Here is a 21,310-nt window from a genome sequence, read left to right as displayed (position 1 = left end):
AGAGAGAGAGAGAGAGAGAGAGAGAAGAGAGAGAGAGAGAGAGAGAGAGAGAGAGAGAATGGGGGTCTTGAGGGAGGAGGGAGTGTCACTCACAGAGAGATTAGCACGTCACCCTGAATTACTAGGAGGTTTCTAATTTACATCATATGAACCACAGAGTGAGAGAGGGGAGAAAGAGAGACAAAATGAAGAACTACAGCAGATATGGATGTGACCAATAACTCAGAATCTGAGCTATTGGGAAATTAAGCATCCCAGTAACCCTCTGGGTGAATAAAGCAATGTCTCCAGAAGCTGACTGGTCAATACTTGGTATAAGTAGAGTTCCACTATAAGAATAAGCACAGTGATTACACTATTTACATTTTCGCAGGTGTGCATGGGGTGTGCCATGAAGCTTGCCGTTCCTGTCATCTGTGTGACACTAGCTATGCTGACATGCTCCTCCATGCTGCAGACCTAATTATATGTTCTGAACATCACACAAATCATGCAACCATAGATTTAGCTCAGAAGGAAGTGAGTATTGATGAAAACATAGGATCCCTGGTAACAGCCAATTATACCCATTCAAAATGAATTCTCCCAGCACTCCACAAACGTCTTCAGAGGGCCCTGTTTTGGACCAAGATTAGGGATTATATTTTTATCCATGATTACGTAACATCAAACCATTCTAACTATGTCAACGAGTCAGGAGGCAGTTAGTGTGAGTAATACCGAGAGCCCACTCTGCAAACCTCATTTTGTAAATGAGGCAGGGTTGGAGCTTAAACAACCTTGCACAACAAAGTCAGATACAGAGGAAATGGACATCCCCATCGATCCATGCTGAGTGAATCAGATAAACCCACTAGATGTAAAGATGATGCAGGATCTAGTTGACCTACTTCAGTGGCTACAGCTTTGTTCATCACTTGTCTGATTGACACTTTATTTAAAAGCACTAAAATCAATCAACATTTCCTGGAAAGGTAGCTAATGTTGATGACATGCTTGTCAGCTTAATTGAGAAACTGTGAAAATACCATGCCCTCATTTCAGATGGTCCACATGGATCTCATTAGTGAAATCCAGAGAAAACTTTAGTGTGAAGCATACTGTAGCAAGCAAAAGAGAGCAAGTAGGTTGACTTCATTATTCAGTTGTGCATGTAGTCCTCTTTCTAGACTCCCCCATTGTTCCTCTTTGAGCAACCGGGTTCTCATTAGTGGGTCCTTATAAATTACCAGCTTCTACTCTCCAAAACCAAATGGGAGGTCCAACTATGTTGTCTATAATAACTGGCACGGTAATGGACAATTGTAATTTCTGGTATGGAGAGAAAACTCTTTGATGGTTCAAGAATGTCCATCAGTTGATGTCACTGTGTGTGTCCCCAAAGCCCTCCATTACATAGGACGTTCTTGTTCACCCCGATATCTTTCTCAGAACCTGGAATGGATTTTTTGTCACTCTAGGGTCTATGGTCATCAATCTCTGTAGTTTATCCTGCTGTTTTATTGACAGGACCTCCTGGATATTGATACACAGAAATATGTGAGGGTGTGACATTCACCACCAGGGTACAACATGGCCACATATGTATTGCGGCGGAGCGGAGGGGAGGGGGGGGGGGGGGGGGGGGCGCAAAAACGTTTTTCCTCCAATGTGTTATGCAGAGGGGAGACTGGCGTTGGTCATGGTTTGGAATGGAAAGGAGTAAAACAGGACAACGGCGGATATCGCTATTTAAAATGCTATTTTGACGATGTAGTTAAGGCGGCAGGCGTGTGTTGCTTAGGCGGCCGCCTTAACTGAAAAGTTGCTGCGGGAAACCCCTGAGCTTCCATATCTGTACTTCTCCCCTGTCTGAGGCAGAGATCTCTGACCTTCTTCTCTCTCATCGCCCCACCTCCTGCCCCCTTGATCCTATCCCATCCCCTCTTTTTCAAACCATCTCCCCCTCCATCATAACTTTTCTTCTCCATGTCCTAAACTCCTCTCTTATCTCCGGCACCTTCCCCTCTGCCTTCAAACAGGCTAGAGTTACCCCTCTACTCAAAAAACCCTCCCTTAACCCTGCCGTCCTCCATAACTACAGACCGGTATCACTGTTACCCTTCTTTTCAAAAACAATTGAACGTGCTGTATCTAACCAACTGTCAAACTTTCTCTCTCAGAACAACCTGCTTGACCCCAACCAATCGGGCTTCAAGACTGGCCACTCCACAGAGACTGCCCTCCTGTCAGTCACCCCTGCCCTCCAGTCTGCCAGAGCGGCTTCCAGGTCATCCGTCATCATTCTGCTGGACCTTTCTGCAGCGTTTGATATGGTTAACCACCAGATCCTGCTCTCCAGACTTTCTGAGATGCATGTGCAACCCGCCCTCTTCAGAGGATTCAGAACGCAGCGGCCCGCCTGGTCTACAATCTACCCAGACGCTCCCATGTTACCCCGCTCCTCATCTCTCTCCACTGGCTACCTATCATGGCCCGTATCAGATTCGAGACCCTGGTACTGACCTTCCGAGCAGTGAACGGGACTGCACCCGTCTACATCAAGTCTCTCCTGCAGCCTTACACCCCCACCCGTCACCTACGGTCTTCTTCAGACAACCGCCTGGTGGTCCCACCGCTCAAGACCGCCCGGTCCCAACACAAGCTCTTCTCCTGTCTGGCCCCCCAGTGGTGGAATCAACTCCCCACCTCCATCAGAGACACTGACTATCTCTCCACCTTCAAGAAAAGGCTCAAGACGCACTTGTTCCGGGAGTACAACGGTACTTAGGAATGGTTCGCTTGACCCGATGTTAGTTTCCTCAAGTATCACAATGACTCTTGCTTAGAGACTTGTTGCTCTTGTGGTTAGTGGTAACTGATTTAAATTTTTGTACTCGCTGTGATATATTGTTTTTATTATTGTTGCTTGCTTTTTCCACAGGTACACTTGCACTTATAGCGGTTCATGTTGTTTAATTGTAACGTGTTTAACTACATGCTCTTATGGTTCTTCCCTTTGGCACTTACTTTGGTTGTTCACAATGTGTGCTTCATGTTTTGGCTACTCGCAATGTTTTTGTGGCTATCTTGTTGTTATGATCAGTGACCTATGCACTTTGTAAAGCTCTCTCTTGGAAGTCGCTTTGGATAAAAGCGTCTGCTAAATGAATAAATGTAAATGTACTTGTGTAGTCGAAAGTTTCACTTCAATATACATCAGGAAATTTGAGCTTGAGAGATGAAGCTTGTTGAACAGGCTGGCTAAAACTACTTTACCTGTCCACTACCATTAACCATGAATTCAGTACTGTTAGTTCGGGGGTCAATACTCCCACCTAGAGGCAGAGATAACAAACCACACTAAAACGAGTACACCATGAACCACATGACATTAACCCATAGATGAGGACACGAGTAACAAGATCAACAAAGCTCCAATAATAACACTGTTGACCATAGCCATGAGCATTGGCCACATTTCAAAACAGGCCATGGACAAAAATAAAATTCAGCACTTCACACACCATAATCAAAAGCTCTATCTTCTCTTTCGACAGGGTTACCAGAAAAGAGACTGCAGAAATAAGGGAGTGTTGAACTTCAGTGTATCCCCTACCATTATATTAGGGGGGGCGCCCCGCCCCCCCCCCAACGGCACCCCTGGAAAGTCAAGTTAATAAAATAAAAATATAGCGCCCGATCACTAAATAAGTCATTTAAGGTTACCTTTCCTATAAAACAAGTATATAGCTTGCTCTTTTATTAAACAAACTAAATGGCCTTATGTTATTTATCTTGTTTACACGATGGCATGTCATTTCTGTCTCTGCATGGTCGCCGCCTCCCCCCCCCCCCCCCCCTTGCAACTTTCCTCTGCCTTCCTTAGAGAACCACTGATCTAACATGACTGGTGTGAGATGTGTAATAAAGCTGAAGAAGTGCATGATCTGACCTTCCCAATTCGATAAGCTTTGACTGCAAGTAAAGAAGGAAGAAATGGCAGAGAAATTAATTATAAAATAACTACAAAGTTATCACAAGGCCCTGACTCATGGATAGTGTTGGTCAAATTTCCTAAGTTGACAGTCAATCTCCCACTATCATAGGGAGTCAGGTAGCCGAGCGGTTAGGGAATCGGGCTAGTAATCAGAAGGTTGCTGGGTCGATTCCCGGCCGTGTCAAATGACGTTGTGTCCTTGGGCAAGGCACTTTACCCTACTTGCCTCGGGGGGAATGTCCCTGTACTTACTGTAAGTCGCTCTGGATAAGAGCGCCCGCTAAATGACTAAAATGTAAATTATAAGGCTGATTTTTACAATAAGGAGCAGAACTAAGCTCTTAAAAGGAAAAAATCTTAAGTCTGCAAACAAACTATCCCAACACAGCCCTGATCACAACAGTTTATCACATCCGAGCATGTGGAGGGAACATGGAAAACAATTGACATTGTCCAAGCTGGTGACATACTTAAGACATACTGAAATTAGGGAGTAATGTAGTACAGTACATCTAATTGATCTAATCTGTAAGGCACATAATACTGAGGTATTATGATACAGACACAAATGTGTCATGTTCCAAACATTAGTAGCATGTGTGCAATGTGCTAGAATCACAAATTGTGGTTTTCTCCAACTGTTTTATACAGAAAATACTTGGTAAAAATGTGTTTCTATGAAATAGGATACACACTGACAGGGCTGGAACATTTTCAATATAAGGTGCTCCACAGTGGGTCTTCAGTTTGGTTAAAGATCAGCCACTTAACAGTATAATACTGTAACTCACCAAATTCTGCAGTCTTAAAATAGAGCTCAGTTGAACAAAGTGTAAACATAGGATAGCACAGATAAATAGATACTGATACAGTTTATGAATCTAGTACCATTAGATCACATTATTTTAGTTTTAACAGCCCTTTGTCTCAACTGGTTTCTTCTAAATATTTGCCACCAGACATTGGAAATCAAACACTTGATGTCAGTTCTATGAACCTTTGAGTTGAACAATTATAATAAAGTTTTTAAAAAAAGAAAAAAACACCCACTTCTGAAAATTTTCAATAAAAACATTGGGATAGAAACACTGAAACATCCACAATAGTTCAAAAGAAATAGTTCAACCTGCTTCAAGCATGGGGCCTGTACTCCCATCAAGGCCCTTGGGTTTTACATGGGTAGATCCAACCCATGGTGCTCTCTCAGCCAATGAAGGTCAGGCCCGCCATGACACTGAAGCCAAGCAGGATGAAGAGGACCTTGAGCAGTTGGTTCTCTGCAGAGTTGAGTTCATGGGGCAAGATCTCCAGAAAGGTAATGTAAACAAATGTCCCCGCCGCCAACCCCTCCAGGATGGCCTGGATCAAAGAGCCAGCTGCCAGCTTTGCCTCAATCACTCCGATGCCCAAAGCTATACCCAGCGGTGACATCATTGCGAAGACACCAATGTAAGCTACCACCCACATGGGCCGCAATGCACTCTGGACCAGTTTCACTGATAGGCTGAAAACGATTATGCTTTTGTGAACCAGAATGGCAATACAGATCTCCAATACCTGGAAGTGAAAGAGAAAACAGCGTTTACTATAACAAGTGCATGTAAAATTTAATGTATTGTATTTTTTCTTTTGAGATCATTTTTTTTTCATCTTTATACTCAAGAAACCAACTATTCTCTGGGTAAATGCAACCCAATCCTAAACCTACAACAGTTTATTTTGGGTGAATAGTTTTCATTATCAACCCATGGCATCAGCTGATAGTACATGAGTAGCAGCCTGAGGATGTGAAAGAAAGCATTTCCTATGAAAGTGACCTGCTTCCTGTTTTAGAACACATATCCTCATTGAGCCTTAACCATTCTTTCTACAAATGTTCTCCCTGGTAAAGTTCTCCTTTACACATGTTACATAAACCAAAGTCACATGCTACAACTCATTCAGCTAAGAACAGCAATTTCTGTAGTTGGCAGTCTTATTAGTATGGTACATGAAGGTTAGTGAGTTCACTGTAGACAGGACTTGCAGTCTTCTGTACATCTTTGAACTTATTGAATTGTGCAGTACACCAGGTGACGGATCTAATGTGACATACATGGCAAACATAAATAGTACAACATACACAGCAAACATGTTGTGTTTACTTCAAAAGGTTGTCGACAAAGCTCATACCTTTGCATCTGTGGTCTGCAAGCCTATGGCTAGGCCCTCAAACACAGAGTGAAGGGATAGAGAGAGGAAGAGCATGAAAGAACGGAAGGAAGAGTGGGCCTGGTGGTCAACATGAATGTGATGGCCGCTGCCCTCCAAACTGCTGGATGTGGTTCGTCCATGCCCGTGCCCATGGCCGTGTCCATGACCATGACCACTGGAGTTTATCAAGGGGGATCTCTCCTCAACGGACGCTTCTTCCTTACGGCAGCTGAGGACAATTCTCTCAAGAATGAGGACAGTGAAGAAGCCGGCAGCCATGATGAACTCAGGGATTGGGAAGCTGGTCTATTTAAGACAGATGTACATGGACTTTAATTCAGTTAAAGCTTCCCTCTTTAATACTTTATCATTTACCAACCACACAAAGGGTTATGGTTAGTGGTATACTATAAATACACATGGCCAAGGGATCCAAATTAACTGCAAAAATGACAGCTCGCTGTCTAAGCCAAAACTTTGAGGTTGCGCCTCATGTTGTTTAATTGATGGGAGTGGGGCCAAACTCACCTCCACCTTCCGTGATTGTAGCTCAGCACTGATGTCTGAGAGATAGTCTGGGATGATGTCGAGCAGACAGGCAGACAGGAAGACGCCTCCAGCAAAACAGCTGATGAAACTCAACACAATTCGATGGGTCTCTGCATCACAAACATGCAAAGCCATCTTATTGTTTGATTTAATTTTTACAGTTTCAGGGTGAACAAGTGTATCTCATATCTTAAATATAAAGGAAACCCTTACAGACTGTTGCTGTTATTCTGTTAACATCTAATGAGTGGATACAGGGCATGAAATTGCGACCATTTTGGTAGCATATACTCCCGAAATTGTGTCTGTGCGACATTAAAATATATTTGGGAGCATTTGTGCGAGCGCAAATAATCGTTATGGTGCGACCTGTTTTCATTTCTTTACAAAACTCTCGCTAATTAGCCTACTACACAGTATGTGTATACAGTGACCGTTCCATCCAACGTTACATAACCAATTAAACTTAATCTACGTTCTCAATTTTAGATTTTCAGTCACTCCTTGTCACTGCGATCTGTTGTCACGTGACAAGGAGATAACTAGAGCGCAAAATAAATCTACAAATTTATAGTTGTGGTGCTACCTAATATTTGCTAGGTGCTCCAAATTTTTTGCTCCTAAATTGTGCCACTAAATCAAAAAGTTAATTTAAAGCCCTGCTGGACAGTTAGCCTACCTATTGATTATTCAAATCTAATCATTTAGGCTTTTAGCCCTGTAGACCCGTTTAAAATTACAACATCACTTTTAGCTCTCCAAAAAAACACATTTGCAAATCCTATATATTTTTTGAAAGAACACATTACATACCCAATGGGTCCTATTGTCTTGCCTTGCAATGCCATTGGATACATGTGGTCATTTTTAAATGAGATGGCAATATGAAAAATATCACTTTTAAGTGATATTAGGCCCATTGCTACTTAATCTTTCTTAAGGTTATCAAGGAATGGGCAACACAATGCTTCGGCAGACTTGAATAAAGCTACCAAAGCATCTAACTACTGCAGTCACTTCTTTTAACACAAATGAAAGTGGAAATAACTTGTCAGAATCCATTTTGGCAGGACAGCGGCTTTGGCAAAAAACAACAATCACAATAAAATGTTATTGTAATTGTAATGTTCTCTCTTGGAAGTCGCTTTGGATAAAAGCGTCTACTACTAAATGGATAAATTAAGAGCACTCTTGTTAAATCTAGGCACACCACAGCAGCTTTGGTCACTGGCCTGAATGTTCGTCCTTAACTTTGGAGAAGATGTTATCTATAGCCTATACCAAATATGACTAGAGGTGAAAAAAACGGCACTATCAAATTAGTAATGTGATTTTCTCAAGGACCACAGAGGAAAGAAGTTTACATTATTTTGAGTGTACAAACATCCCCTTATCCTCCTATAACCATAGGAGACTTCCTCTCAGGTAATATTTGACTAACGTGATCAAATGAGGATCTTCGCAGTGTCAGTCAGGTGACTTGACTTTGTTCTCACTATGCCTCAATAATGAAACTCAGATGTAGTCTCCGCATGAACTATCACTAACTGAATGAACAAAACTTTGTCCACATGTTGCGAGAACTATAGTTTAAAAGAACCACTTTTGGGTAAGCTACTCAACTGTAAATGACTGTAGTCAATATCAATAGGAGCAAATAGACACTTGACTGCATGTCAAATTGTAGAACGCTACACACCATAAGCTACAATAATTTGCCTATATGCCTACAATCTCAAACCCATCCATGCAATTCATTCAAAGTGTAAAATGTGAAATAAATACATCAAAATGCATGTTTTGCTACCTGTTCTGCTGGTTTCTCTGAAACATCTCATCCAAGCAGGGATAAATCCGAAAAGTAGCGTTAAAAACAATAAACCCACGAGGGCGCCTATTTTAACCTGTAAGAGGTAGTCCATTTTGATCTGGGCTACTGTTTGTCAAACTCGGAATAATCGTTTGAATTGTACCCGTTCGGTACAATAGTGAGAGTAAATATATAATTAGCCTCACTTCAAACAGGAAGTTTGGGACACAATTGTTACAGCCTACTGTGTGCGCTGCATAACACAACAGATCCGCTATAAACAGATCTTTGAGATCTTAGTCTTCTAAAGTAAAAGTGTTCACTGTAATCGAAACTATCTTATTGTTATAAATCTGGCCTGCCCATAGTGCCCAAGAGCTAGCTAGAAATGTTTACATCTCGCCAGATTTTGGACACAGTACTTTCTAGTGCTAGCTCCACCCACTCTATGCTGCACTATTAAAGGAGCCTAGTTTGCTTGTTTGTTAATTAGGCTGAAGTTGTTCGATTACATCAACATTCACATCGTATGTCTTTCAACGTTGATGGCCGTTAAAATTATTTACTTTCTATAGTTTAGAAGCGTTACTTTTGACCAGAAAATGATTCCATTCAAAATCCGAACACTTTTATTAGCCTACCCACTGATATTTCCACATTGGATTATCTGAGCTTGATTTGGAAGGTTGGACTCTTGACTGTTTTTGCACGAGACATAAGATACAAGTTAATTTGTTAATTAAAACTGTTGCTGGTCAATAAACCAGGCGCCACAACAATCTCTATCGATTTTCACCAACTGTTAAACTGTTAAAAAAACTAACAAAAAAGTATCGTTTTACGCCTATCACATGTCCTCTTGACATTAACATTAATGAACGAATAGGCTACAAAGAAACATGGAAACAAGCAGCGTTTGACAACCAAACTCCTTCATTGGATTAATGTTCATGACGAAAGACCCCTGCGCCGGAAATGTATTTCAACGCTGATGTGTTACTTGGGCACTTTAGACATATAACATAGCGAGTTGTTATTCTTACAGCACTTTAATATATCTATATAGCCTATGAGCGTGCTGTAACCAGAAATTGAAACAGTGCGGAGGTCGATGTCAGAAAGGGTCCTCAACGTGAAGGGAAAAGCAGAACAGTGTTACAGTCCCAATGGCGGTATGGAGTTTTCATATTTGCAATTAGCTAGATATTTTCATAGATACTCTCTTGACCTAATATTAACATTTTGTTCCAATGTTGAGTTGAACATTTTTTTTTGTTATTGACGAAGCTAACCCATGTTTCAATGCACACAGCCCAAAGGTAAGGTAGGCACTAAAGGTAAGAAGCAAATATATGAGGAGAACGAGGCGACGCTCAAGTTCTACACAAGAGTCATCTTGGGAGCGAATGTAAGATGGCTAAAACACGACTGGTGTGGCACACATTTTTAAACTATTGATAGAAATAGACTATTTGCCACTAATATGCAGCCTAGTAATGGTATTAACACTTTAACTTTCATTTAGGCGATATACACTGCCATAAACCTCTTGGTCTTCAACGGCTCATCCACTTTTTGGACATGGGTGAGAATATTCTACACTATGCAGAGATCCTTTACTTCAACAGTAAATAAATGGGATGATTATAACGAAGTACACATACTATGTGCTGCCACTTATCTGTCCTGATTGCGTGCTATCACTCATTTCCCCTTGTCTCCTTTTCTTCTCTCTCAAACCCTTCTTGTCTTTCAATACACATTTCCTTCTCTAGTTGTTCCTGGTGTTTGCACTGGCTGTGTATGTTGGCAGTTACCGTTCTATGTCCACCATGGCTAAACCAGTATTGGCGGAGGATGGGAGCCTGCTGGATGGAGGCATAGACCTGAACATGGAACAAGGCATGGCAGAGTGAGTGTTCGGAATCAGAAAGGGAGACGATGGGGATGGGTTGGTGTGTTTGATGGGTTTAATCATCCAAAATGATCAAAGGGGTTATCTTTACCTCAAGTTAGTCAAGAACATTAACTTAACAAGGAAATTAAGTTGAGAATCTAATATCTCAGTCTGTTAACTGTTTTAGGCACCTGAAGGATGTAATTCTTCTTACTGCAATCGTTCAAGTGCTAAGCATCATCTCCTCCTACTTCTGGTACCTCTGGCTACTGGTAAGTATTTTTATATGGCATTTCTATGGTGTTTCCATACCCCTTTAACCTGTCATTGATGTATTGATGTTATTGCAACAGCCTATTGTAGCATGTGGCACATTTGTTTTAATGTTTATCTCTGTCCTACCCTTCACCATGTCTCTTTGTCAGGCTCCTGCCCGTGCACTGCACCTGCTGTGGGTCAACTTCCTGGGTCCCTGGTTTTCAGCAGAGAGCCCTACAGCTCCAGAGGAGGTCAATGAAAAGAAACAGAGACGGCAGGAGCGCAGACAGATGAAGAGATTCTGACTATGCTGTGCAGACTGCTTTATTTTTTATACACAGAACCTAATATACAGTTGTCCATGAACTCGAGTTAAGTTATTCAGGAGGAACAGGCATGGACAACGAACCAGACCCTGTGGTACAACTGTCTTACCTCTTCTTTTCTCTCTCCATCCCAACTGCTATACTTTTCTTAATCTCACTTTTACATTTGAAGAGTTAATCATGAAATAGTCTCTTTTTTTATAATAATTTGGACCAGGGATTCATTACCAACATGTGTGAGGGATATCTCAGTACACAAGGCTTTTACTATCCCCTTTACCGAGGAATACTCTCCTTCGATAGTCATAGACTTCTGGTTATATAATACATAATATGTGTATATGTAAGTACCTGCTAAGTGTCCATCATACAGCTGTCATAAATTCAGTGTCATGGCCTTGAAGGGAAAAGGTGAAAGAATGGAATGATAACACAACTTTGTGATGTTCTGTTGGTCTTTGTCCATATTTACACAAATGTTTTACATATTGTTCTTCAGGTCTCTTTTTATGTGAGACCATCTTGCCTGGATCCAATCCAAAACAATGTCTCTAAACATGAACATATTACCAATCCAGATTTTCAATAAAAATAATGAAGACATTTATAGATTTTCAACTTTCCAAGTAAATTTCTTTGAACAGATTAGCAATATGATGTTCACTATTTTTGCATTGGCATGCAGGGTTGTTCTAAAAAGCAATGGCTTCTTTTTATCAGTTAATATCTGTGTGACTAGATTTTGTTCTGTCAAAGTCTTAATGTACAGATACATAAAACAATTGAATAAAAAGACAAGATCAAAATATTTCTAGTTTAGATGTTTGTTGCATGAACAATTTCAACAGTGGTAATAGCCTACTATTTAAAGATGAAACACTAGTTGAATGATTTCTGTTGTTGAAATGATGGGGAATATTTTATCTGTCCACTTTGGTGTATAGCCTATATGGATGTGGATCAAAGATTGTGGTTTATTTCCCTCCTCCGGACCATCTAGGTTGATATTCGATTCAACCTAACCGGAAGTGGCCTTGTTGCTAAGCTGCAAGTCAGTTGTCTAGACTAGACTCCTCAAGTCTCGAGTTGCAGCGGCATAAACATAAGTTGCTTGCAAGCAAATTGATATTAGTTCTAGCTAGCTAGCTATTGAAATCTGGGGATTTTCGTGTAACATCTCCCAAGGGGAAGGTTAATGAGTTACACTTTCAGGTAGGTTTGCAATATGAAGTCATGTACGTTTTGATTTGGCACCTGCTTTTTAGAGCTGTCTGACACAGTAGTTTATGTAACTAGTAGCTAGCTACTGTAGCTAGAGCTAGCTACCTCAGTTAGCTACAGTAGTCCTTAACGTCAGTGACTTTGTTAAATAAATGTTTTTTTTAAACGGGTCTGTGTGAACAAAACCTAAACTAATTAGCTTCTATTACTTGATAAAATTCCGTCTCATGCTACGCTCACTTTTGGGTAGCAAGAAGCCAATTCACTATCCATCCGGCAACTTTCGAGCTACTGTAGAGTAGCGTTAGCTATCTAGCTTGTCTAATAAACTAGCAAGTCCAGCTAGCTGGCATTAAGTTGCATAACCTAGCTAACAGCTAACTAGAAAAGTATAACGCGGCAAGGGTGGGGCCATAGTATTTCAAATGTATGCTCTACCGGCGCAGGATGTATGCTCTAGTGCGATAGGTAGCTATCAATAAGCTACTGTGTTGTAAACAAAAAAATGTTCGCATTTTACTTACAGTAGCTCTATAAACCTGTCCGACAAACTATTTGTTAAACTGAGTACGAAGCTGATGTAAGCCAATTCTAGCTTGATAAAATAATAACACATTTTATTTGTTTGTCATTGGCAGTTTTAGGAAAAGCTACCAGAAGATGTGATGAGAAGCTGACCTCTACAAAGTTAACATTAGCTCATTAATTTATAACACCTGTCATTGACTGGGTCATCTCTCTTGAAATTAAGTATTATCTTTACAACCAAAGTTAGCATTTGGCAGCATTACGTTATTATTTGTTGCTCTTATACACCATTATGGCGGTGGCCAATACAACTAAGACATCATGGAGATTACGTGAGTATTTGTCTCTCTAGTCATCTTTCCCCATCGTCCTGATCAAATCTTTTTGTGGTTGCATGAAGACCAAATTACGATAAAGTAAAGCGTGTGTGATCTGTAGATTCCCTGGCCTTTGCTGTGTAGATCAGTGAAACACTGCCTGATATTGCTGTGTTTCAGAGGAAATTGTGGCCCACTCTAGTAATGTGTCGTCGGTGGCTCTGGGGAAGAGCTCGGGTCGTCTCCTGGCCACCGGAGGGGAAGACTGCAGAGTCAACATCTGGGCCATCAGCAAACCCAACTGCATCATGGTAAATTACTGCTATAATGTGTGTCTGTAATGTTGTTTTATCTGTTTAAGGTTCCAATGTATTAATCTTAAAATAAAAATACATACAAATTTACAGAAATGACACCATAACATAATTCTCTCTGTCCTCTATTTTTGTCTGTTTCTATATTGCTTACTCTCTGAAGAGTCTGACTGGTCATAACAACCCAGTCGAGTGTGTGCAGTTTAACAGCTCTGAGGAGCAGGTGGTGGCAGGCTCCCAGTCTGGATCACTGCGTGTCTGGGACCTGGAAGCAGCCAAGAGTAAGTTTGCACTTTCCATTTAGAGTCAGTAGTTTGTGTGTGCATGTATACATCAGGTGAGTGTTATTGCCTCACTGTATATCTATTTAACTATTTATCTGTTTATCTAGTTTTAAGGACCCTGATAGGACACAAGGCCAATATATGTAGCCTGGACTTCCATCCATATGGAGAATACCTGGCATCTGGCTCAATGGACACCAACATCAAGGTGTGTGTGTGTATTTGTTTGTGTGTGTTGGGGCACTGTCCATAGGTGTGCAGCTTATTTATTAGAGATAAATGCCACTATTTGCTGGTAATAGCATGGAAGAATGTAATTGCCTTTAGGACAGCTGTTTTTAATAGTGTTTTTTTTTCTTCTTTTCTTTATGCACAACAGTGTTGTGTAAATATGTCTATCTTGTCTTTTTCAAGTTTGTGTTCATGTAAAATTGTATTATACAGAACATTGTTCCACTTGCTGAGGTTGAACTGGTATCTTGAATAAGAGATTTAAATCTCAATAAGAATAGCCTGTGTAAGTAAAGGTAAAAAGTTTAAAAAACTTTTTTGTTTGGCCAGCTCTGGGACATTCGGAGAAAGGGATGTGTCTTCAGGTACAAGGTAAGATGTGTGTCTGTGTGGTTGTGTTTGTAAACAGTGCCATAGAAGAGAGCCATTGATTCCTCAGAATATTTTAAAGGATCCAACAAAGTGTGCCAAGGTTGTATAGTTAAGAAGAGCCCTTGATCAGGTAGAAAAATCTGGCCTTTTAAGCAAAGGGAACAGGATAGGAACGTGTTGATCAGTGGCTTGTTATCCTGTTAGCTTTGGCCATGGGAATGGGTCTGTTAATCAGGGCTAATGCTGTGTGTCTGGCTGCAGGATTTAGCTGAGGGATTACTTTTTACAGCGAATATCTATTGTCTTCCTCTTTGGTATAGGGGGATGGGCTTATGTATATCTATGCACCCTTTATGTCAGTTTGTATATGTTAGTGTTTGTGTACATGTTTTGTGTTTTTTTTACAGGCCATTCACATCTAATACATCCATTATGTCTGTCTATAGGGCCACACTCAGGCAGTGAGGTGTTTGGCTTTCAGTCCAGATGGGAAGTGGCTGGCCTCTGCTGGAGATGACTGCACTATCAAGGTACAGCCTTCTCTGTTCACTCTGATATTTCAAGAATCTTCCAGCGTTTTCTTCATCTCCTTTGAAATGAACACAGGGCAGCAAGCTGGCAGGAGCACACATTCACATGTCCAGTAGATTAGTGCTGATGAAGGGATGGAGAGAAGACTTTTGAAATGCAGCCCTTCATGCTTATCAGTAACTAAGTTTGCCATCTGTCAATTAGTCAGCAGCTTCTCCTCTCTGCCTTGTGTCCTAGCTCTGGGACTTGACTGCAGGCAAGATGATCACTGAATTCATGGCCCACACCGGAGCGGTCAACATTGTCCAGTTCCACCCGAACGAGTACATGTTGGCGTCTGGCAGCTCAGACAGGTTCCTCCCACTTCACTCTCCTCCCCTCTTCACTCCACCCTACTTCACAGCACAGCAATAGGTTACTGAGCTTGGCTCTTCTATCTGTGTGTGTTTGTCTTCTCTAGGACTGTCAAATTATGGGACCTGGAGAAGTTTAAGATGATTGGTTCTTCAGAAGGAGAGACAGGAGCAGTCAGGTAGGCCTCTGTGATTCATGCACTGTTAATACATGATTCAATGGCCAGCATTGGTCTCAGTATTTTACAGGTAATTCCTCTCTCTCTCCCTCTTGGATTTGTCCTGTAGGTGTATCTCGTTCGACCCGGACGGCTGCTGCCTGTACAGTGGGGCGATGGATTCTCTGCGTGTGTATGGCTGGGAGCCAGACCGCTGTTTTGACTTGGTGCCAGTGGGCTGGGGCCGTGTGGCAGACCTTGCAATATGCAACCACCAGTTGGTAGGTGGGGACACTGTTACTCTCACTTTGAGTGGTTTGCTTTGTTTGTCCTAGCTTTGACCTATTTTCTGTCTCCCGTGTCTTCATCTCCCTGCATGTCCCTCCCTCTCTCCCCCCAGACAGGGCTTAAAGTATTCCGGCGTGCAGCCATGAGAATGTTTGTTGGGAACTTACATGCGGTTTAATATTTTTTAATCAATTGATTTCACCTACCAATCATATGAGAGGAACGCAGCTATAACTAACGTTACAAGCCTATCAGAAGCAGAGCTGGGCAGATCCTGGCAACACAGTGTGAATGAGATCCATACATCACGTTAGCGTTGTCGGTGACAACGCTAACGCGCGCAAATTCATGAAGCCTGGGGATGATGTCCAACCCATAAGGACTACAAAATAAATGGCGCTGGTCGTGGATAGAAGGTATAGACGGCGAGCCTTTTGGCAGTTGGTGCAAGAAACTGAGAGCCTGGTGCTTGTTTCTGCACGTTTTGCTCAAGGAAGCTACTATATGCCAGCAGCGGTAAGAAAGTGCTTGCTCGAGTTAGACCCCGGTCATAGAGCCGCTGCCCGTGCACTCAAACTTACCATGACGTTGCCGGGAGAAACTGTTACAGCTGACACACCGTGTCTATGAATGACCGTGTGTGTGACTTAGAAATACGTTTGTGCACATTTATTGCGGAACATGACTTGTCATTCACAATTTCTTAGCCAATGGTCACCCTGTGTAGAAAACTAGCAGAAGACAAAAAAGTGTTTCTCTCCTCGAAAAAAGTTCCGGCTCAGGATTTTTTTTCACTTTAAACCCCGCCCAGATTGGCGTGTCCTTCCACATGACAAATGTGTCCTCCTACGTGGTTGACTTAACCCGGGTAAAGAAGTCCGGCTCTGTGATCCAAGGTGTGATCCAGGATAATCAGCCACTCACAGAGCCCTCGCCCAAAGGATCCACTCTGCGCCGCAACTATGAGAGACCTATGACGACATGTAACACACAGAGGTCAGCAGTTCTATTTACACCTCTCCAGCACAATGGCCATTTGCGCACTGGAGACGAACATTCTATAGTAGGGGTGGAATGGTACACTGAAGTCACGGTTCGGTTCATACCGCGGTTCAGACATCACGGTTCGGTACGAGTTTGGTAATGGAGGGAAAAGCGAAACAAACCAGGTTCCTCTACGAGTGAATACGGGCGCATTGAAGATGACATGTAAATTCCGATTGCGTCAGTGTGTTTTTTGGCCCTATTTGTATGTGTATCTAAAGGCTGGTTAAGCACTGTAGGGAGAAGTTGGACAGTTTTCTTTTGTCTCGTTCAAGGGTGCACCTGGGTGATGGCGTCGGATATTTTTAGTCATTTAGCACACGCCGACACACAGTGCTTGTCTTATCCACCACTCTCTCGCCTGTACTACTGTAATTGAATGGTAAACCAAAGTTTTCCCAAACTTGCGATCTTAAAGAGGCCGGCAGGTCCTCTATCTCTCGTGGCTCGCCACCACTCGCCATACTGTCCTTAGTGCTGCTAGCTATCTCTGACTCACGGCGGCACCAGAGCTTCAGAGCTAAAGCAGGGCAACAGATTAGGTGTCCCTAAAGAACACGAGTATCTAACAGTAGTTACGCATTACATTAATTAATTTGCACGCAAGTTTTATTTATTTTTATACTGTGTATTCTCCGTGTAATTTCATGCAGCGAACCGTGACGCCCGTACCGTTTCGGTTCAATACGAATACATGTACCGTTCCACCCCTATTCTATAGTGAGTGAGAGAGAGAAAGAGAGTGACTGTAAACAGTGTGCCGTGTGTCGGGGTTCCAAGGGTGAAGCAGCAGAGCTCTGAGGCCCAGCGCCGCAGCCCTGAGGGCGAGAGACAGAGTCCCAGCAGTGAGGATGAAAGGGAGGAGAAGGAGTCCTCTGCCGAGATCCGTAATGCTGATGACTACAAGGAGATCTTCCAACCAAAAAGTGCCATCTGTAGGCTTACTCAAGTTTTTTTTCACTGTACATACTGAGCACTGTTGGCTAATTTAAGGGTCTGCAACTAGGGTCTTCAGTGTTTAGGTAAACTGGTTTATCTCTATTCTCAATAAATGCCTCTGCCCCCCCATCCCCCTTCCCGTCCTGTCCTGGCCAGCCCGCACCCCCCCTATGAGGAGCGAGCCCTTTCCTGCTCCTTTTGAGGATGGTGAGTAGAACACCCCCTTGATACTGTTGCCACTCAGGAGGGAGGCTGTACTGATCTGTTGTCTGTAGTTGATGGGACAGTAATAAGTGTGTGTGTGTGTCTACAATGCTTTGCCACCTCTCAGAGATCTTTGTGGTTAGGCCCAACGTGACCCTGGACACGGTGACCCCCACCGTTGACATACAGCAGGTCTGTGCTTCATCATCTGAATGTCCTTGATCAATGGCAACTAGTTTTACTGCGTGTGTTAAATGTGTGCTGAACAGCATCTCTTTTTTCAGTCTGGCCAGTCGAAGCCCATAGCATCCTCGACTCCTGTCTTGAGGGTGGAGCCTACTGTTGTTTCCTCTGCTCCTCGGCCCATACCGATCCAGACGGCAATGTCCTCCGTGACACGGCCCACCTCTTCCAACCCCCCCGCACCCCGCCCAGCCCCACCAGCAGCTGTCACCTTGGCTAAAGCCAAACCGCAGCCTAGTGTCATCTTATCGACCAGGAATGAGCCAATAGGTCTCAACGTGGGAGATTTTCTTCCTGTGTGTAGTATACTTTACAGTGGCTGCATTCACACGCATTTAATCACACTCAATCTTACCCACAGCGATGAAGTAGTGTTTTCGAATTGGAGGTGTAAAGTGTTCTTCTCTACCCAGCATGCTCGTAATAACCGGCCCAGCGTGCTGGGGGATGATGAGGCGTTGTCCCAGATCAGGAAGGGCCATGACACCATGTGTGTGATGCTGACCAGTCGGCGCAAAAACCTGGACACAGTCAGGGCTGTGTGGGGCAGCGGCGACGTCAAGGTACACAGGCCCCCCTAATGTTCAGACAACATTCACACAACATCACCGTAAAAGAAAAGACAATAGCAGGTCCCTGAGGAAAGCTGAGGGATAATTGTTGTGCTTTCTTTCTCTAGACGTCTCTGGACTCGGCCATGTCTATGAACGATCTCTCCATCGTGGTGGACATCCTTAACATAGTCAACCTCAAACCGTGAGTGGTCCTCTGCTCACACAGTTACTTTGAGTGGACATCTGACATGGGTTCCTGTGTCAGCGCTATCTGACCAACATCTGGCCTGGTCACTTTGTTGATGTAGGTCGCTATGGAAACTGGACCTGTGTATGTCCATCCTGCCCCAGATTGAGGAGCTGTTACAGAGCAAGTATGAAAGGTAAGGGATACTGGTGCTATGACTGAAGTGTAGAGACTGAACTCTTATGTTTCTGACAAAGTTATTGTCATTTTGAGTATTATAGTAAAGTAATGAAATTAAATAATGAATATGAGCTCGAAGTGCAGACTTTCAGCTTTAATATGAGTCCTCACCTCAACTCAGGACCAAAAGCCTATGGCCAAGTTTGTCACCAGTAAGCAATCTTTGATTTTGATTGGTCTACATTACTAAATTAAAGTTTGAAATTTGCAATTGGCATCTGTTGCTGTTAACTCTCAATCTGAAGTCTAAAGAGCTGTCACTATCAGTGAAGCAAGCTATCATTAGGCAGAAAAATACTGTAAAGCAAATTCCATGATTTGCTTCTCAGTACATTATATATGTGTGAAATTAGTTGCTGAAAGCATGTGCAAAGCTCTAAAACTTTGTCACACTGAAATGTGGAGTTAGACCGTTGAACAGTTTCTCACCCGTTTTCAGCTCAGGTTTTGTATAGGCGGGGCAAAACCCAACCTATCTACGTCACAGCCACCTATCTACGTCAGATCACAGACGGTTGCATTCTGTTACTCAGCTGGTACGATGCAAAGACAAAGTAATTAACACATAAAACACTCAGACTGCAGGTAGGTCTGTTCTGATATCTGCAATTGATTTAGCTAGTGTTGCTGTTGTTGCTAAATTCAATAAATTCGAAGGGGCGGAGCTTAAGCTCCTTCAGGCGACACGCCCCCCCAGTCTCAAGCAGAGAAGACTGCTGATTTTCTCACGATTTCAAAGCCTAATTTAACATTGTCTGTTTTTTTTTCATTCTAATTTGGATGGGTAGTTAACAACACATTGTTCTGTGGTGTGATGAACTTAAAACTCATTTTCAACTCCACCTTATGTATAACAGTTTAAGCCTAGTGATTGCCTTGATTGTTTCATTTCTAATCTATCGTGATGGCGTACAGAGCCAAAATGAAATGAAAATGTTGCTGTCCAAATACCCAAAGACCTGGCTGTATATAGTGAACCTATCTCCTATGTTGTGTGTGTGTGTGTGTGTATCATATAAACAGGACTGTATATAATATAGAAGCGTGTCTCTTATCTGTGTGGTCAGTTACGTGCAGACGGGCTGTATGTCTCTGAAGCTGATCCTGAAGCGTTTCTGGCCCCTCATCTCAGACACTCTCACAGCGCCCCCTTCTGTCGGAGTGGACATCACACGAGAGGAACGGTCAGTCTGATTTTGGAACTCCAAGCTATTAAATATCTCTATTTAAATATTCATAATAGCCATCCCAGATCATCAGTCCAGTGTGTTCTTGTTTCCAGACATCAGAAGTGCAAGGCATGTTACAATCAGCTGAAGAATCTTAGCAACATGGTCAAAAACAAGGCTGACCAGGTGGGCCGCCACGGCAGCTCCTTCAAAGAGCTACAGTTGCTCATGGCCCCTTTGGACTATTGACAGACTGTGTGCAACTTAAAACACGTGTAGATCCAAGATGCCTGGTGACTGATTCCAAATGGCGGAGCATTGTGATGACTGCTGAAGCCAGGCTGGCCTGACTGAGTATGTCTGCTTCCTCTGCGAAGTCAGTCACAGACTGTGACTGCAGCAGTGAACTGTGAAACAGGGCTGAGTGGGAGATGAATCTTATGCATATGGCACCCAGATGCTGCTGAAGGGTTTTTATGTTAGCTCTGTAGCCAGCGTCAGTGTCACAACGACCCAGGACTCAACTCTAAACCCTAGGCACATTACATGCACTGTACAGTATGTGCTTGTGTGAGGACAACAGCCTTCACAGGTCTGTTTATGTTGTTTTGAGTGTGTGTACCTTTATATCTTTTTTAGTTGGTGTGTGAGATGTGATTCATTCTCTTACCGTCACCTGCCCTTCACATGTGTGAGTTTGCACACACACACACAACCCCTGGACCATTGGGCATGAGTGCTATAGGGTGTCCAAGCAACACGGGCAGTCATTTTACTGATTTCTATTTAAATGCTTTTTCTACAGTCTGTAATTTATGTCAACATAGATGCACTGTAAGTAATAACACTAAATCATGTTTTGCTAATAAAAGGAACAAAAAACGTGGTGTAACTGGATTGGAAGATGAATAATTGTAATATCCATCCTCCAGCAGCAGGGGGCAGCAAGCAGACAAGACACATGAATGGTAGTCTCAGTTCAGTGCTGGAGAGTACTTAGTTTAAAAAAAGTGGCCAGCCAGAATTTTATAAAGCTCTGCTGATGGTGACACTTTTTCTGAAATCACTTGTTAATCATTAAGGGGCAATATATGTTTATTAATCCAGAGATGTAAGCATAG

The 21,310-nt window shown here is 42.6% G+C and overlaps 3 protein-coding genes across 6 annotated transcripts; 2 read left to right on the top strand and 1 right to left on the bottom strand.

Moving 5' to 3' along the window:
* Positions 1–4,372: 4,372 nt before the first annotated feature.
* Positions 4,373–9,015, bottom strand: LOC136940251 (zinc transporter ZIP1-like). Its single transcript, XM_067232295.1, has 4 exons — positions 8,529–9,015; positions 6,701–6,831; positions 6,152–6,478; positions 4,373–5,536 (listed from the first exon to the last, which is right to left on the bottom strand). Exons 1-4 carry the CDS (start codon positions 8,641–8,643, stop codon positions 5,183–5,185), a joined length of 927 nt encoding a protein of 308 aa, XP_067088396.1. The 5' UTR covers positions 8,644–9,015; the 3' UTR covers positions 4,373–5,182.
* A 495-nt stretch (positions 9,016–9,510) lies between these two features.
* LOC136940253 (transmembrane protein 208) lies at positions 9,511–11,630 on the top strand. Its single transcript, XM_067232299.1, has 6 exons — positions 9,511–9,703; positions 9,844–9,939; positions 10,057–10,116; positions 10,307–10,443; positions 10,616–10,700; positions 10,854–11,630. The coding sequence occupies exons 1-6, from the start codon at positions 9,698–9,700 to the stop codon at positions 10,989–10,991; spliced, it is 522 nt and encodes a 173-aa protein (XP_067088400.1). The 5' UTR covers positions 9,511–9,697; the 3' UTR covers positions 10,992–11,630.
* A 482-nt stretch (positions 11,631–12,112) lies between these two features.
* On the top strand, positions 12,113–21,267 carry LOC136940252 (katanin p80 WD40 repeat-containing subunit B1-like). Of its 4 annotated transcripts, XM_067232298.1 has the most exons (20): positions 12,113–12,224; positions 12,872–13,093; positions 13,259–13,389; positions 13,556–13,673; positions 13,784–13,884; positions 14,238–14,279; positions 14,726–14,809; positions 15,048–15,163; positions 15,271–15,342; positions 15,452–15,602; positions 16,421–16,605; positions 17,434–17,588; positions 17,749–17,799; positions 17,924–17,988; positions 18,081–18,335; positions 18,453–18,602; positions 18,719–18,795; positions 18,902–18,976; positions 20,088–20,204; positions 20,303–21,267. In XM_067232298.1, exons 2-20 carry the CDS (start codon positions 13,054–13,056, stop codon positions 20,436–20,438), a joined length of 2,121 nt encoding a protein of 706 aa, XP_067088399.1. In that variant the 5' UTR covers positions 12,113–12,224; positions 12,872–13,053; the 3' UTR covers positions 20,439–21,267. The 4 variants fall into 4 exon arrangements, 3 of the variants coding, with proteins under 3 accessions (XP_067088399.1, XP_067088398.1, XP_067088397.1); XR_010876373.1 differs by lacking the exon at positions 20,303–21,267 and adding an exon at positions 19,460–19,605 and having other exon boundaries at positions 18,081–18,602; positions 20,088–20,133; XM_067232297.1 differs by having other exon boundaries at positions 17,434–17,579; positions 18,081–18,602.
* Positions 21,268–21,310: the final 43 nt, after the last annotated feature.

The sequence above is a fragment of the Osmerus mordax genome, unplaced genomic scaffold (genome assembly GCF_038355195.1).
Source record: "Osmerus mordax isolate fOsmMor3 unplaced genomic scaffold, fOsmMor3.pri Scaffold_94, whole genome shotgun sequence".
Taxonomy (NCBI): Eukaryota; Metazoa; Chordata; class Actinopteri; order Osmeriformes; family Osmeridae; genus Osmerus; species Osmerus mordax.
This window is presented reverse-complemented; position numbering and strand designations above follow the sequence as displayed.